A 13,625-nucleotide genomic window follows, 5' to 3' on the forward strand; every position below is an offset into this window, starting at 1 on the left:
CCTGGGGTTTCTCACTTCCTGTTTTACTTTTAATGTTTCTCTTCTATTAATTAGAAATTAATCTATCTATCAGTCAGAAATTAATGCTGCCCACCTGCGGGTTTTCTGCATTGTCAGTCCAAACTACGGCCTTTAGATGAAAGTCTCAGATAAGCAGCTGATGGGCGAGGTTACAGAGGCTAAACAAGACACTTTTCTTCCCTCTCAAGAGATATGAGACAAAATAATAGCTGAAAATAGAAGCTGCATTTATTTACATAGTGAAAGGTCAGGGCTTTATCATAGCTTCAGCAAAAGAAAAAAAATAAACACTCGGTCTAGTGTGCAAGGGAAGAAAAACAAAGGGAAAGAAAACAGGGTGGACAGTGTGTCTTTCAGTTTTCTGTAACATAAACCTTTCAGTGCCATGACAATTGGTTGTGATTTTATGCCGCTTCAACAAGTTGAATATTTGTGCTGGCAAAGTGCTGAACAGTAAGTTTTAAATTTCACCAGTCATATATATCAGGATTTAATTTTATGAAAACAAGTATAAACACTTAAATATTGAATAAAATGGACTGCGCTTGTCTAAAGCTTTTCAGCACCTTCACGGTACCCCAGAGCGCTTTAAACAGCTTCTCACTCATTCCACACACCAATAGGCGGCTGATGCCATGCAAGACGCTGCCAGGCGCATTGGGAGCAATTTAGTGTTGAGTCTCTTCCCCATGGACACTTCGACATGTGGACGGTTGGAGCAAGATTGAAACCGCTGACCCTTCAGTCATTGGATGACTGAGCCACTGCTGCCCTTTTAGTTCTGAAATCCAAGGTTCACACATTTCAAGATAAGATCCCAATTTCGAGGTCTTTACGTGACCCGGAAGAATGAATGGTGTGGCTTGGCGACACTGTTTCCCACTCAGTGTCCCGTAATCGTGGCAGCGTTAATCAAGTGCCAGGCCACTGCTGCCGCTGCTGCCACTCATCTCCCGCTAACATATCCAACTTTTCCGGCCGCGTGTCCGAGCCAGCAATCACAGAGTGAGTCAAGCCCCCTAATGACTCTCCGGGCCGGCCTCAGGTCCCCATGGCAGCCGGCAGAGGCCCGGGAGGAAAGATGATTGGGAGGAAAAAGCAATGTAGGTCAGCACAAACGAGGCATCTTTTTAAAAAACCTGTCAGATCCAAGTCTGGAGCTCATTCACCATCTCCCGGGCTGCTGCTTGTGGCTACAAGCAGGGAGCTGATTAAAGAGAGCCCATGAAAGGGAAGTGAGGCCGACGCCCTGGCCAAGGTGACAAGAGTGCAGCGGAAAAGGGGAAAAGAGCAGCTTTAGTGAAGAATTTAGCCAATTTTGCAATCTGTTGCTTTGGGGTTTTTTTTGTTTTTTGTTTTTTTTATATATATATATTAACCACATAAGAGGCCTTTAATGCACACAGAGTGACGCCCTGTGGATTGATCTCAGCTGGAGTACAGTGGGAGTCCATTCACGGCGCCTCGTGCCAAACATAGTAGATGGCTCCATTAGTTGCATTAGGCCTTTGTGTTGATAGGGGGCGGTGGCCGGGTTATTTGTCCCTGTTGGTAGGCCGCGGCGAGCCGAGTGGGCTGACACTGGAGCCCGGCCCTCATCCATCATGGGACGCTGTGGGGACCCATATTGCGCTTCACGCTCTACGAGGGGGCTAACGTGAGACGGCGGCCCGGATTCGGCGCGCTCATGGAGATGCGCTCCTCATCCGGGCCCTCTCTGCTCACCCCCATCCCTCATGTCCTCACCCGTCCGTCTCCCACCCCCGACCCTCGTCAGCCTCCTCTTCGTCCCCCGTAAGTCCTCATTTTGCCTCCTCGTCGCAGCCACCGTGCTCCTCGCTCGCCAACCTTTACTCTCTCTCAATCTGCCCCCTCCCAGTCCCACCCGCCACCTCCCTCCCTCCCCTCGCGATGCTTTATTCAATTGTGTCCGTCAAATCTTCCCCCTCTCTCTCTCTCTCCGCCTCTTTCCCTCTCTCTGTCTCTCCATTCTGAGCTGTTCTTTCGCCAATTTGTCTCATCCCATTTTTCGCCCTGCTCCATCCCGCTATCTCCTCATTCACCTAATCCCGCCTCTCCCCAGGGTGTTAACGGGCGTTGTGATGGGATGATGTCAAAGCGCCACTCCTCTGTCAGTGTAAATGACTGTCAGCTCGGCCAGACTCATTGCCGAAAGTCAGAAAGAGTGTGGATACCTTTTTTTTTTTTTTTTTACCTTTCTCTCTCTGATTTGCCCTTGTATTCAGTGTATTCGCCAATACATGCATTACCACCATATATGGTATGAATTTTAAAAAACTCAACATTTTCATTTGTCTGCATCGGTTGTCAGGTTCACAGTCTCTCTAAAATCTCTGTTTTTTCAGCCCTTGCTCCTTTATTATGCACAAACAGTGCAAGTAAAACAATCTTCGCATCGTGTCTTCAGATGAAACTGGCTCTAGAAAATAAATATAGTCAGCCTTGTCACTTTACACAGGCTAACGTTATTATTTTGGCAGCACACCTAGAGAAAGGGGAATTATAGTGATGGAGGGTAATATAACAGCAGAAATAGCTCCTTCTGATAAGCGCTCTGTCTGTTGCCATCCTTTTACACACTGTGTCACGCCGTGCACAGTGTAGTTTGGACGCCAAAACCATTCAGAAAGAAAATCTGCCATAATATCCGCTCACAAATGGAGGTAAAATGTCGACGTGCTGTTCAAAAATCCAAACTGCTGCTTAGATTGGGCTCCTCTGATTGGAAGGAAATGCTCAACAAACCCACTTTAGGTTCCATCAGCCCGGCCTCACTACTCGTTGTAATAGAGCTCTTTTATAAAGCTGCAGTGATTGTCCAAAACGTTTTAACAGCATGGCGCTGAGGAATTTCATTGTCAGCAGGAAAATAATGTAAGAATAGGAAGTGATTTGGACACCGTGGAGGTTTGTTCTTTTAAATAAGATTCATGCAGTTCCTGCTGTCCGGGTAGCATTAGACCATAATGGTTCTACATCTCTCACCGCTGTGGTTTCCTAGAATTTGACCATTTTTTTTTTCTTTTTAAGACGTCCACTGCTTGTCCTCTTCTTAGTCCTCTGCTGGGAGATTTACTCTCCCGCTCGTCTCCTCGAGTCCCATCTTTCTGTGTTAAGGCACTGATCTTGTAATTGCTTACATTTATCAAAGGCGGCCAAGTGAAGCGCGCACTTTTAATTTCATCAAGTGGGTCTTAATCAGCTGCACAACAGGCTTTAACCACATATACGCTGCGGACGCAGCGGCTCAGAGAGAGAGAGAGAGAGACGAAAAGATTCCCCTGCCGCGTCCCTGTGGGATGTAACGACCCGCCATGTCCAACTGGACAGAAGATTGCCCACAACCCTGTCCCTGATTGAGGCCACCGGGTCAAAAGTCAGGGTTTTGAGTTTCAGATCGAAATCTGCCTTCTCCTCCAAGCCGCCCCTGACCTCGACCTGTGTGTGCACGCGCGCTGGCACGCACGCGTGGGTTGTTTATCGCAAGACCGACTGAACAGTGAACTTGCGTTAGCCCTGTTGCTCAATGAGCAGAGTGCACGATGAGCGAGGTGCACTTCGGGGGGCTGATCCTCCAAAATGTTGCATTCACACACTTGCAGCAGCTTTTTGCTTCTGGTGTCAAGGCTGCAGTTTTTTGGCCAGTTAAATTCCATCTTTTCTGCTTTATTTTGTACAAAAAAAGCACTTAATCCAGTTTGTCTGTGTGTATATGTGTGTGTGTCTGTAATGGTTCACAAGGTGACTGAGAAAGAGAGGTGGAGGTGTTTCGCAGGAGTCACTGAGTGGGTTTCAAAGGCCTTTGGAAATGTTTGGTCCCTTTGCCCTCTGGGCTTTTCGCTATCTTCAATATTTGCCCCCGTCCCCGTCTGGAACTTCCCGGGACGTTGCCGCCTCCTTTGAAGCCTCCTGTTGCCATGGCTACAGAAAGCCCTGAGTGAAATGCACGGTGGTAGTGAGTACAACCTTTCAGTAGTCATGGTTACAACAAAGTCCGAAGGATGAATTATGTAACCCGTGTTGTGTTTTAGCAAGATAGTCACTCACAGCTGCAGTTTGTTTCTGTTTGGGAAAATCTGAAAGGTCATGATGCATTTGAATTTATATATTTATTTGTTATGCCGGTTGCATTTAAAAAAAACAGCCATAATAACACAGCAAATAGGTTTTTAATGGTTCAAAGCTGTGCATTAGGGACATGTCTTTATTCTGTTTAAAATCTTAATTCTAAAAATGTATTTTATATTTTAGGACCTGATCTGTTTGGTCATTAGGCAGCATTTTGCTGCTGCCTCCTGAGCGTGTGTGTGTGTGTGTGTGTGTGACTTTTGAGTGTGTGTGCAGGTTTGTGTGTAACTGACAGTGATATAAATATGTATATTTACACACATGAATAAACTCCCTCACTTGGTCCACGGCCCACAGGCGAGTGATTCACCATTTAAAGACGGGGCAGCATGTCTTTCTATGTCTTCAACGCAAATCTGCCGTGACTTTAACAAGCAAACAGAATAAACGTACTTGTCTTCAAGGGACGCGCGATGACATAAGCAGCCGCTTTCTCGAGTCGTCGCCGTTAAATAATCCCAACAAATTCCACTGAATTTATCGAGCAAAATACAAACGGATGAAGCTGCTGATCCTTCCTGGCAGAGTTAAAATCTGCTGCCTCTGTTAAAACATGGCAAACAAGAATGACAGGAATGTCGAGACACTGGCAGTTCGGCACTAAAATGTTTGCCGTCCTATGGTTTACGTAATTGTGTAGTTTGGAGATATGCCCTGAGGGTTAGAAGTTACCAATATAAAGACGCACTGTGTTTTCAACAGATAAGGAGTTCACCGGTGAGGAGAAATCTCTTTGCCTCGGTTTGCTTGGCGTTACTGGAATAAACCCTCCGCGTCTTTCTCTTCGACTCAAGCAGGCGGCGCATCTGATTAAACTGCTGATGAAGTTAACTTTGCCGAGCCATGCAAATTTAATATAAACGGTGAGCTGAACAAATATCATATTAGTATAAGTGAATTAAATACTCAGAGAGATAAGCAATCTTCTTTGGGCCTCTTTTTCCCCCCCTCTGTAGGAAAACTTGTGCTCCTATGGAGTAGTTGCCCTGGTTTCAAGATCCAACACCTTTTTTTGCTTATAACTTAATAATACAACACGTACATATACGGTCTAATCTTTGCTCAATACAAATCCATTTTTGGGATATAAAAAAAACTGTTGTTGCTTCCATTGAAAACAACACTGAGACGAAGCTTAAGGCTCTGAACCACCTCCAAATGCCATGTTTTAACAGTCAGAATTAGTTCCATTCAGTTTTATTACAGTCCATTACAAAAATCTCCCACAACTTCATGAATGTTTGTTTTTGAATGTGTGATTGTGGAAAACTCCTATATCAGGCCAACAGGGGGCGCTGTGTCAGTGTCATGGTCGCCCTTCTACCAAGTCTGTGAATCACAGGTTCGACTGTCAAACTGCAAATTTATGGTCATAGAAAAAAACTGCACAGCGCTGCTTTAGTGTTACAGCCTTGGACTCTTCCACAGGTAAACATTTACAGCCCTCTTCAAGTGAGAGCCAGTTGACAGGTTTATTATTATGGTATGTATTATTCTGTAGTCTGGGAACGGCCTGGAAATAGTCCTGTGGAGGTGTTCAACATCAGTTAGGGGTGTGTGTGTGGGGGCGGGGGAGTGATGGGCACACGCTGCAGGTTCATACACAAGTTTCCAAAAATGCAAATTTTGGCATTGTGCCATTTTGTTTTTTCTCCAAAACTTTTTCTCTCCGTGGAGATAAAAGAAAAACAGAATGTATGATGTGAACATTGGAGGGAAAAAAATGATGATTGGATAAGAATTTGTTATTACGAATTTGTCTTTCCGAAAAGGACTGATGTATTTTACTGTCTAAAAACGCTGGCAAATTGGAGTGGCCGCTTGAGCGCGGAACGCTGTGCACTGGTGGGATTCAAGTCAGTGGCGCAGTGAGTGAGTGTCACCGACAAGTGCCGCGTAATTATTTCACGGGAGACACATTGTTCCCTGATGGGTTCAGGGGTCTAGATTCAGAAATTTAACATATTTATTTTGAGTGTGTGTGCGCGTGTGTGTCCGTTCCTCGCTGGTTTCGGTATCATTGCAGCCCAGCAGATCACAGAAAATAAACACATTGTGGCAAATCAATTCTCCTCTCTTCCTCTGCAGCTTCCTCTCCTCCTTCTGTCTGTGTTTTTGCCCCGTTCAACTCCAGCTTGTCTATTTTGACATTAACACCCGGCACACATCCCTCCCTCCGCAGCCTTCCCCTCCCCTGCAACATGTCACTTTGCCACCTCTCTCCGCATCGGGGCGTCTGTCTCTTCACCCCCGAACCAAATTTAGTCTTTTTCTTATCCCTCCACACGTCACATTCCTCAGTTTCAGAACCGCAAAGTGATATTGTGCTTGGCGATGAGCTCTCACCGCGCTCTCACATTAGTTTTAGTCATAGTTTGCGCCTTCTGTTAATACTCCGAGTCTTAACGAAGACAAATCCTTCCCTTGATTCTTGTCATTCCGTGCCTAGTTCTATCTGCCGTCTCGGATCGTCTTTCCCAAAGTGCTTCATCTAATCTCACCTCAGTTTTTGCCTCTGTGTGTTTTACAGCTCACCTGCTGACTCCTTCACTGCTTCTCTCAGTCTCCCTGGCTCGACTCTCATAGCAATAAGTGCTTAATTGCCTCACTGCCTATTCTTAGACTTGTGTTAGATCTCTATATTTGTCTTCCTTACATAATATAGACCCTTAACTGATTATAGTATTTTACTTGTGAAGGATTTGACTTGGTGTTTGAGCTGTTTCACTGAATCTTTGGTTGCAGGGAAAAGATATGGTTTGGAGATGAGACCAACCAGATTAGAGAAACTTTGTCTAGATGCTGGATGTTCCTATCCTGTGCTCCCATTAAAGAGGAATAAAGCTAGCTTGATTCAGCAAACTCGAGACAGTACATTGAGATGGAGTTGCCAAATCAACAATTCAATTCAAGACCATCACCCAAGAAATAATGTTCACGGTTGTTAGATTAATCATTTTGGATGTTGCATTTTTGACATTGAGGTAGTTTTAAAGTCAAGGATGTGGGAATAATTTTGGTTGGTTGCTCATGCAGCAACACCTCCCAAATCTGTTTCAAATCCTTGATTTACATGTTCCAGGAGTTCTCCAAGAGGTTCAGAAAAACAAGAACCTCATAGGGATATTTTGGGATTGGGGGGTCCAAAGCATTTTGAACCTGGCACAAAAATACGTGAATGTGTGTGTTTCTGCTTGTATCCCTTTTTCCCCAGGACTCCAGGTAACAAACCAGGCAGCAGCCCCAGAGGTCAGACCCCCGACGAGAGTGGACGTCGACACGATGCCCCCTCCTCCTCCGACTTGGCCAACTCAGTCACCAGCGACATGCTCATGGTATGAAACTGTCGGCAACACGTGGCATAGTTCATCTGCGGCATCACCATGTATGTGTTGTACCGAAGAGCAGGATTACTTTCAGTGAAGCAGTTTGGAAGTTATAGTGACGTACAAACTCAGAAGGAGCCACGACACCCAATGGTTGTATTGTCAGGTAAAGTAATGTCACAGTGGCTCTTTAGTTTGTTCTTACAGCAGGCCTCCCTCCTTCTTGAGGCAGTCCTTCCTCACTGAGTCACTCAGTTTGCTGGTGCAACATCAGATTCACTTTTGGCAGAGAAGGTTCACACGTCCGTTGCATTCTGGAGTTGTGAGCTCCCAGTGATCAGCTGCAGAAGTCGAGAGCCAGTGAATTTTGTGTGTAGACAGTCTTTTGTTTTCACCTGCTGCTGCTGGTATTCTGGCCTCTTCAGATCGCTGTCAGTGGCTCACTATGAAATGTATGAAATCAAAGTTGTTCTTGCAGGTGGTGATTTATAATGGGGGACAGAGGCTGTTAGTGGGCGCTGTGTGGTGCTACCTTAAGATGAGCGTCATCAAATTATTTCATGGAACGATGGTGTTGATTTTAACAGGGTGAATGGCAGCCTGGCTGCAGACGCAGTGTTGCCATCTGGCCAGCTGGTATAGGACTGTATGTATGGACTGTATTCTCACTAACATGCGTCAGGCAAGCACCCAAAGTTAGACAGTAATATACCAGACCAGGCAAGTGCACTGTGCCAACGCCAGGCGCAACATTTTCAGGTTTTGAGGCAGTATCTCTGTTATCACATTGTGCACAATGCAGCATTGTATCCTTGCTTTCTAACAGCTTGGTCCTTGTCATAGGTTTGCTCTTTTTCTTCTGTCACCTCTACAAATGAATGTAATTTTTCATCCCAGATTAGTGTGCTGAGTGCTGGCTTGAGAAATTAAAACAATTAATGCTTCGACACCTCACTCACCTTTACTCTAACAACTCTGATTATTCTGCCCATGTAGGGGTGTTAAAGCAGTCCTCTGTTAAACAACAAAGCAAGGACAGAATATTTAGGGAGGATCCCTGTATTTCCATGAAGAAATAGTATTTTAAAGATAGTAATTAAAGGAAATGAAATTTCGAGAAGATATATTCATGTATAGACTATTATTTGGATGGTAAGTAGTGTGGAGACACCTCAATCTTTGCATCGTCAGAACCTTGGAAGCCCTGCCAACTTAAAAAAAAAACACTTGGAGAGAGGAGAGGGTTTGGTTGTGATGCAGTTTGGGGAGAAAATAACAATGACAGGGCAAGAGAGGGTGATAGTGAGGTGGGTGTTTAGCCAGAAGATGCATGGGTGAGCTGTCGTCCTGCTCATGACACTCTGCAAGTCAGGCTTCAGATGTGATTGTGCTGCGCTGACTTTAAAGAACACGCTGTGTTGGTTCTGAAAAAAGACACACACACACACACACACAAAAAAAAAAAAAAAAAAAAAAAACGCAAGGAAGAAAAGCCCACACACTTCAGCACCACTGAGCGGAGTCCGATGAGAAATGTCTCCTCCTCACTCGTCTTTTAAAACTTGAAAAAAAAAAAAAAACGAGGGAAAAAAAAAAACCCTAGCATCTTCTTCATCCCACTCGGCTTATCCCACCCACCTGTAGAGCATCACAGTCAGCTATGACCATACAGCTCGCCGAAAATATACAGTAATCACGGCGCACCGCGAGGGGGAGGGGCTCATTCAGCGGGGTTCTGTAATTAGCCGTGAAAGAACACACGTTGCAGTGGGTGCCGCGGGAGAATGGCAGGGAACTTGTGCGTGAGCGCTGTGTGATTATGTGGCTCTCATGGTGTGTCGGAGAAATTTTCACAGCGAGGGCAGTTTTGCCAATGGCTTCTATATATTATACAAAGTCCCTCCATGCTGAAAATGCCCGCGCTGCCCTTTTAATGCCGCTTGTGCTGCTGAATAGAACACACATCCCGGTGTATGTCGGGTTAACAGGTAAGAGGGCCGGATGACAGACCCCCCCACTTCAGTCCAAAAGGTTCACTTTCTCCACTCTCCACATCTGTACATTCTGTACGAGTGCATGCTTTCTTTGATGTAGCTTATTTTATATGACACAGTGTCTCTGAACCATAGGGATTTGTAGAATTATCTCATGGGGCAACTCAACTACTTTGAACGTGGAAATGAAAATTAATAAATAAGATTCTTTCAGTCTTTATTGTTGGTTGGTGGTCACTGCGACTGCATTTTCATTAGCATTGAAAATGCAAAAACCAAGGGACCGTATGATAAGTTCCTTTGAGAAGGTGCTGGGCAGGCGGTGAGAGTTATGTAGTCCTAAACCAGGCCAGGAGGGGGCGCTGTGTCATTGACACTGTGCCACTCTGCCTGTGATCAGTCATGAATCCCAAAAGTTAATTTTCAAACTACACACTTCTACATGTGTGTTAAGGTCTTTTTGTGATCGCCCCCTCATCCTACAAAAAAGAAAATGACGGTCTCACTGCCTTACTTTTCAGCATGACAGAATTTCATCATACATGACACAATACACCTCCGCCCGTGTTATATTTTGTCACTATAGTTTCAAACAGTAATGTTGCTTCACTTTGCATCACTTTGGGATTTTGTAAAGTGTTTTGTTGCACCTTTGATCCCGAGTGATGATTGTGGATGATAACTGACGTGAATTTCTGGGCACCCTTGGGTATAACAAGAAACATTTAACCTGTTGGAGCATCAGATGTGTCCCCCAAAGCTTTTGGACCCCGTGGTTCAGGGAAGCTGCAGGAGAGTTTGTAATGTACGACAGCAAACGTAACTGGGCCGTCTTGTTGCCCAGGGAGAATCAGCATCTCGTGTTTGTGCTATTTGAGTTTGGCGGAGAGAAAATTAGAGAGCGGCATTGAGAGATTAAATGAAAGGCGAGGTCTCCAGGAAGAAGTGAAAGGGCCCAACGCAGAAACTGGGATAAAGCAATTTAGGGCATGTGTTGGGTGGAGGACGGCATAATGAACAGGGATCACATTCGGCAAGGAGAATGAGGCCGAACGGCACGGATCAGTGATGTGTGGGGAATACGGAATAGATATTACATTTCTGGGACTGCTGCTTGAGTTACGCCTCCGGCTTCTTCACCATCAGATAACATGTTTTTAACTGGATTTCCGTCTGTCCCCCCAGGCCTCGTCACCATCAGTCAGAGTGTCTGTCTACAAACAGATAATCAGCCTCTCATCTCCACACAGTGTCATGGATGCTCTCTGCCTTCATCATCACGCTACAGACGGCAGCCGCGTTACGTAAAAAACGCATTGTGTGGAAGGAGAACTGGCAGTTCTCCTCCTTATACACGGTGTTTTTAACTTGCAGCTCTGGAATTAGTAATCCCTGTGGAACACAGGGTTGAAGATGTTTTCTTTGTTTAGTATCTCAGATTTGGTACAGCCTGCTGCAGTTGCTCTGGAAGTCTTCGGCCTGTGTGCAAACATGCTGTGCCTACGGAGGTTAACTATGTAATGGGTGATGTCTTCCTAAAACATTTGAAGTTCACAAAAAAAAAAGTCCAACGATACAGTTCAGTCCCTCAGCGAAGGTTAGAACTCCTCCACATCACACTCTGAATTTCCCGATGCTCCAAGGCTATTCAAGAGGAATTTATTAAGGTTGCGTACCAAGCAGAAAACAAGCCAGTAGATCCTCTGGTTTTGAAATGTTCAGTTCAGCTCAACCTTGCCAAGTTTAAAGCTACTTAAATAACCTTTCCTCTTCATCCTTACGCTCGGCTCCAACTTCAGCAATTTGCCTCCATCACATAATGATTCTTTGGTTTGCTGAGTTGTTGCCACGTGATTGGTTGATTAGATATTTCTACAAATAAATGTACACAAGTTAATGCTAAAACTGAATCCCTTAAAACTGCATTTAAAAAAAGATAATGTTATGGCTTTTTAAAAACACAAACTTTAGGTCATCTGGTATCAGGAGAATAGTGAGCCATTAAGACATAATGACAGTCAATGCTTTCTCCCTTCTACGTCTCTCCGCGTCTTGCAGCTGTCTCCAGGCTCGGAGGAGGATGATCACGAGGGCCCAGTGCAAGAAAAGCTTGGTCGCATCCAGTTCAGTGTTGGATACAGTTTTCAGGATTCCACCCTCACTGTCAAAATTCTCCGAGGCCAGGAATTGCCTGCCAAAGACTTTTCTGGCACCTCCGATCCGTTCGTCAAACTGTACCTGCTGCCAGACAAGAAGCACAAACTGGAGACCAAAGTCAAGCGGAAGAATCTGAACCCCCACTGGAATGAGACTTTCCTGTTTGAAGGTAAAGGGGGGGAGGGCGGAATGCAAGGGTTCTTCCTCAAACATACCCAGCGCTTTGTGTATCCCTGACTATCACTTACTTGGAACCATGTTGCGTCAAATCCCCTCCCAGGTTTCCCGTACGAGAAAGTGGTCCAGAGGACTCTGTACCTGCAGGTCCTCGACTACGACCGCTTCAGCAGAAACGATCCCATCGGAGAAGTGTCCATCCCCCTCAACAAACTGGACCTGGCCAACATGCAGACCTTCTGGAAGGAGCTCAAACCGTGCAGCGATGGCAGTGTGAGTAAGAGGCGGCGCAGCAAAGGACCGAGGGGGTTAGAGGTGGGGGATGGGGGGATGATGGGAGATGGGAGATGGGAGATGGGACAGAATGTAATGGGTGATGTCATTCCTGGCTGCCGCGATGCTCCCGGGGGAGATGTGGCAGCATGCTGGTGGTAGAGGAGGAGATAGACGGGAATATGGAGAGGCTGACAGGTAGACAGGAGGGACCACAGGCAGTCAGTGGAAGAAACAAAAAAAAAACACACCAAGTCAAGGCTAATGGAATGGAGAGAGCATAAAATGTACAAACCGGACCTTTTTGCTGTTGCGTTTAATTTCTCCAGGGAAGCCGAGGGGACCTGCTGGTGTCTCTGTGCTACAACCCCACAGCCAACACCATCACTGTGAGCATCATCAAAGCCCGCAATCTCAAAGCCATGGACATCGGAGGCACTTCCGGTAGGGAAACACAAAGATTGTTTTGTTGTTTTTTCAATTCAATTCAATTCAATAAACTGTATTTTTCCATTAGGAACTTCATTCACGGCTAAAAGGGTCAGTGCAGAGACACCATAGGCACATTTACAATCCATTCATTCATTCACTCATACCATAAATAGGCTTTAAAAAAAACCAGATAAAAACAAAAGATAAAAACAAGATTAAAGACAAGTGGGGATGAGGGCAGATATGCGGATGGAGGTGAGGAGGAAGCTGGAGGTGGCTCTCTTTCGTCCGTAGTGAGAGTGACCTTTTTACTCTTGCTTCTCTCCGTGAAATGCAAAAGTGACACCTTTTGGTCAAATTTACAAAAAATAAATAAATAAACTGAAACAAACAAAACTACCCTCTGTGATCGTGCGCGCGCTTTTATCTTCCCATCCAATTATCCCCTCAGACCCCTACGTTAAAGTGTGGTTGATGCACAAGGACAAGCGGGTGGAGAAGAAGAAGACGGTGGTAATGAAGCGCTGCCTCAACCCTGTTTTCAACGAGTCCTTCCCCTTCGACGTGCCCGCCCACGTGCTGAGGGAGACTACCATAATTATCACTGTCATGGACAAGGACAGGCTCAGTCGCAATGATGTCATAGGAAAGGTATGTGCTCTCCCCTCCTTCTGCTTCTCCTTCCCTCCTTCCTTCTTTTCTCCCCTCGTCCCTCCATCCTTCTTCTTCTGACCCGCTGACAAGAGCGTGTGCGGCGCGTCCCTAAGCCAGTCTCTACTGACCCCTGCTGGACCCTTTTGTGTGCATTTCTAATGAGAGCGTATCCATCATGCGAGCGTGGATAAAAGAGGAGGCGAACGCTTGGGTGTTACTGTTTATGTGAAAATGACACCAACAACAAACATTGTGTGCGAAACTAAACAGTTGTGGTGGGTTTGTGGGGCTAAAATAGGCATGTTTTTATATGTTTTTTTTGTGTTTTTTTTTTTTATTATTGAATCATTGGCGTCAGCGCAAAAACAAGCAAGAGAAAAGCAGCTAGCCACCCAAATTTTAATCACTGATCCAAGAAAGGAATATATGACTAAATTAATCA

The 13,625-nt window shown here is 45.4% G+C and overlaps 1 protein-coding gene across 2 annotated transcripts in view; it reads left to right on the plus strand.

Moving 5' to 3' along the window:
- syt7b (synaptotagmin VIIb) overlaps positions 1–13,625 on the plus strand; it is an 82,560-nt gene that overhangs the window by 65,227 nt on the left and 3,708 nt on the right. For both annotated transcript variants that reach the window (XM_076021649.1, XM_076021658.1), the window contains 5 exons: positions 7,385–7,505; positions 11,549–11,816; positions 11,928–12,097; positions 12,427–12,541; positions 12,981–13,180. In XM_076021649.1, the coding sequence (XP_075877764.1) occupies positions 7,385–7,505; positions 11,549–11,816; positions 11,928–12,097; positions 12,427–12,541; positions 12,981–13,180 (874 nt within the window). The remainder of the gene's footprint in view (positions 1–7,384; positions 7,506–11,548; positions 11,817–11,927; positions 12,098–12,426; positions 12,542–12,980; positions 13,181–13,625) is intronic.

This window comes from Nelusetta ayraudi, unplaced genomic scaffold (genome assembly GCF_046127955.1).
Source record: "Nelusetta ayraudi isolate G7.1 ecotype Tasmania unplaced genomic scaffold, CSIRO-AGI_Nayr_v1 ptg000002l, whole genome shotgun sequence".
NCBI classification, from domain to species: Eukaryota; Metazoa; Chordata; class Actinopteri; order Tetraodontiformes; family Monacanthidae; genus Nelusetta; species Nelusetta ayraudi.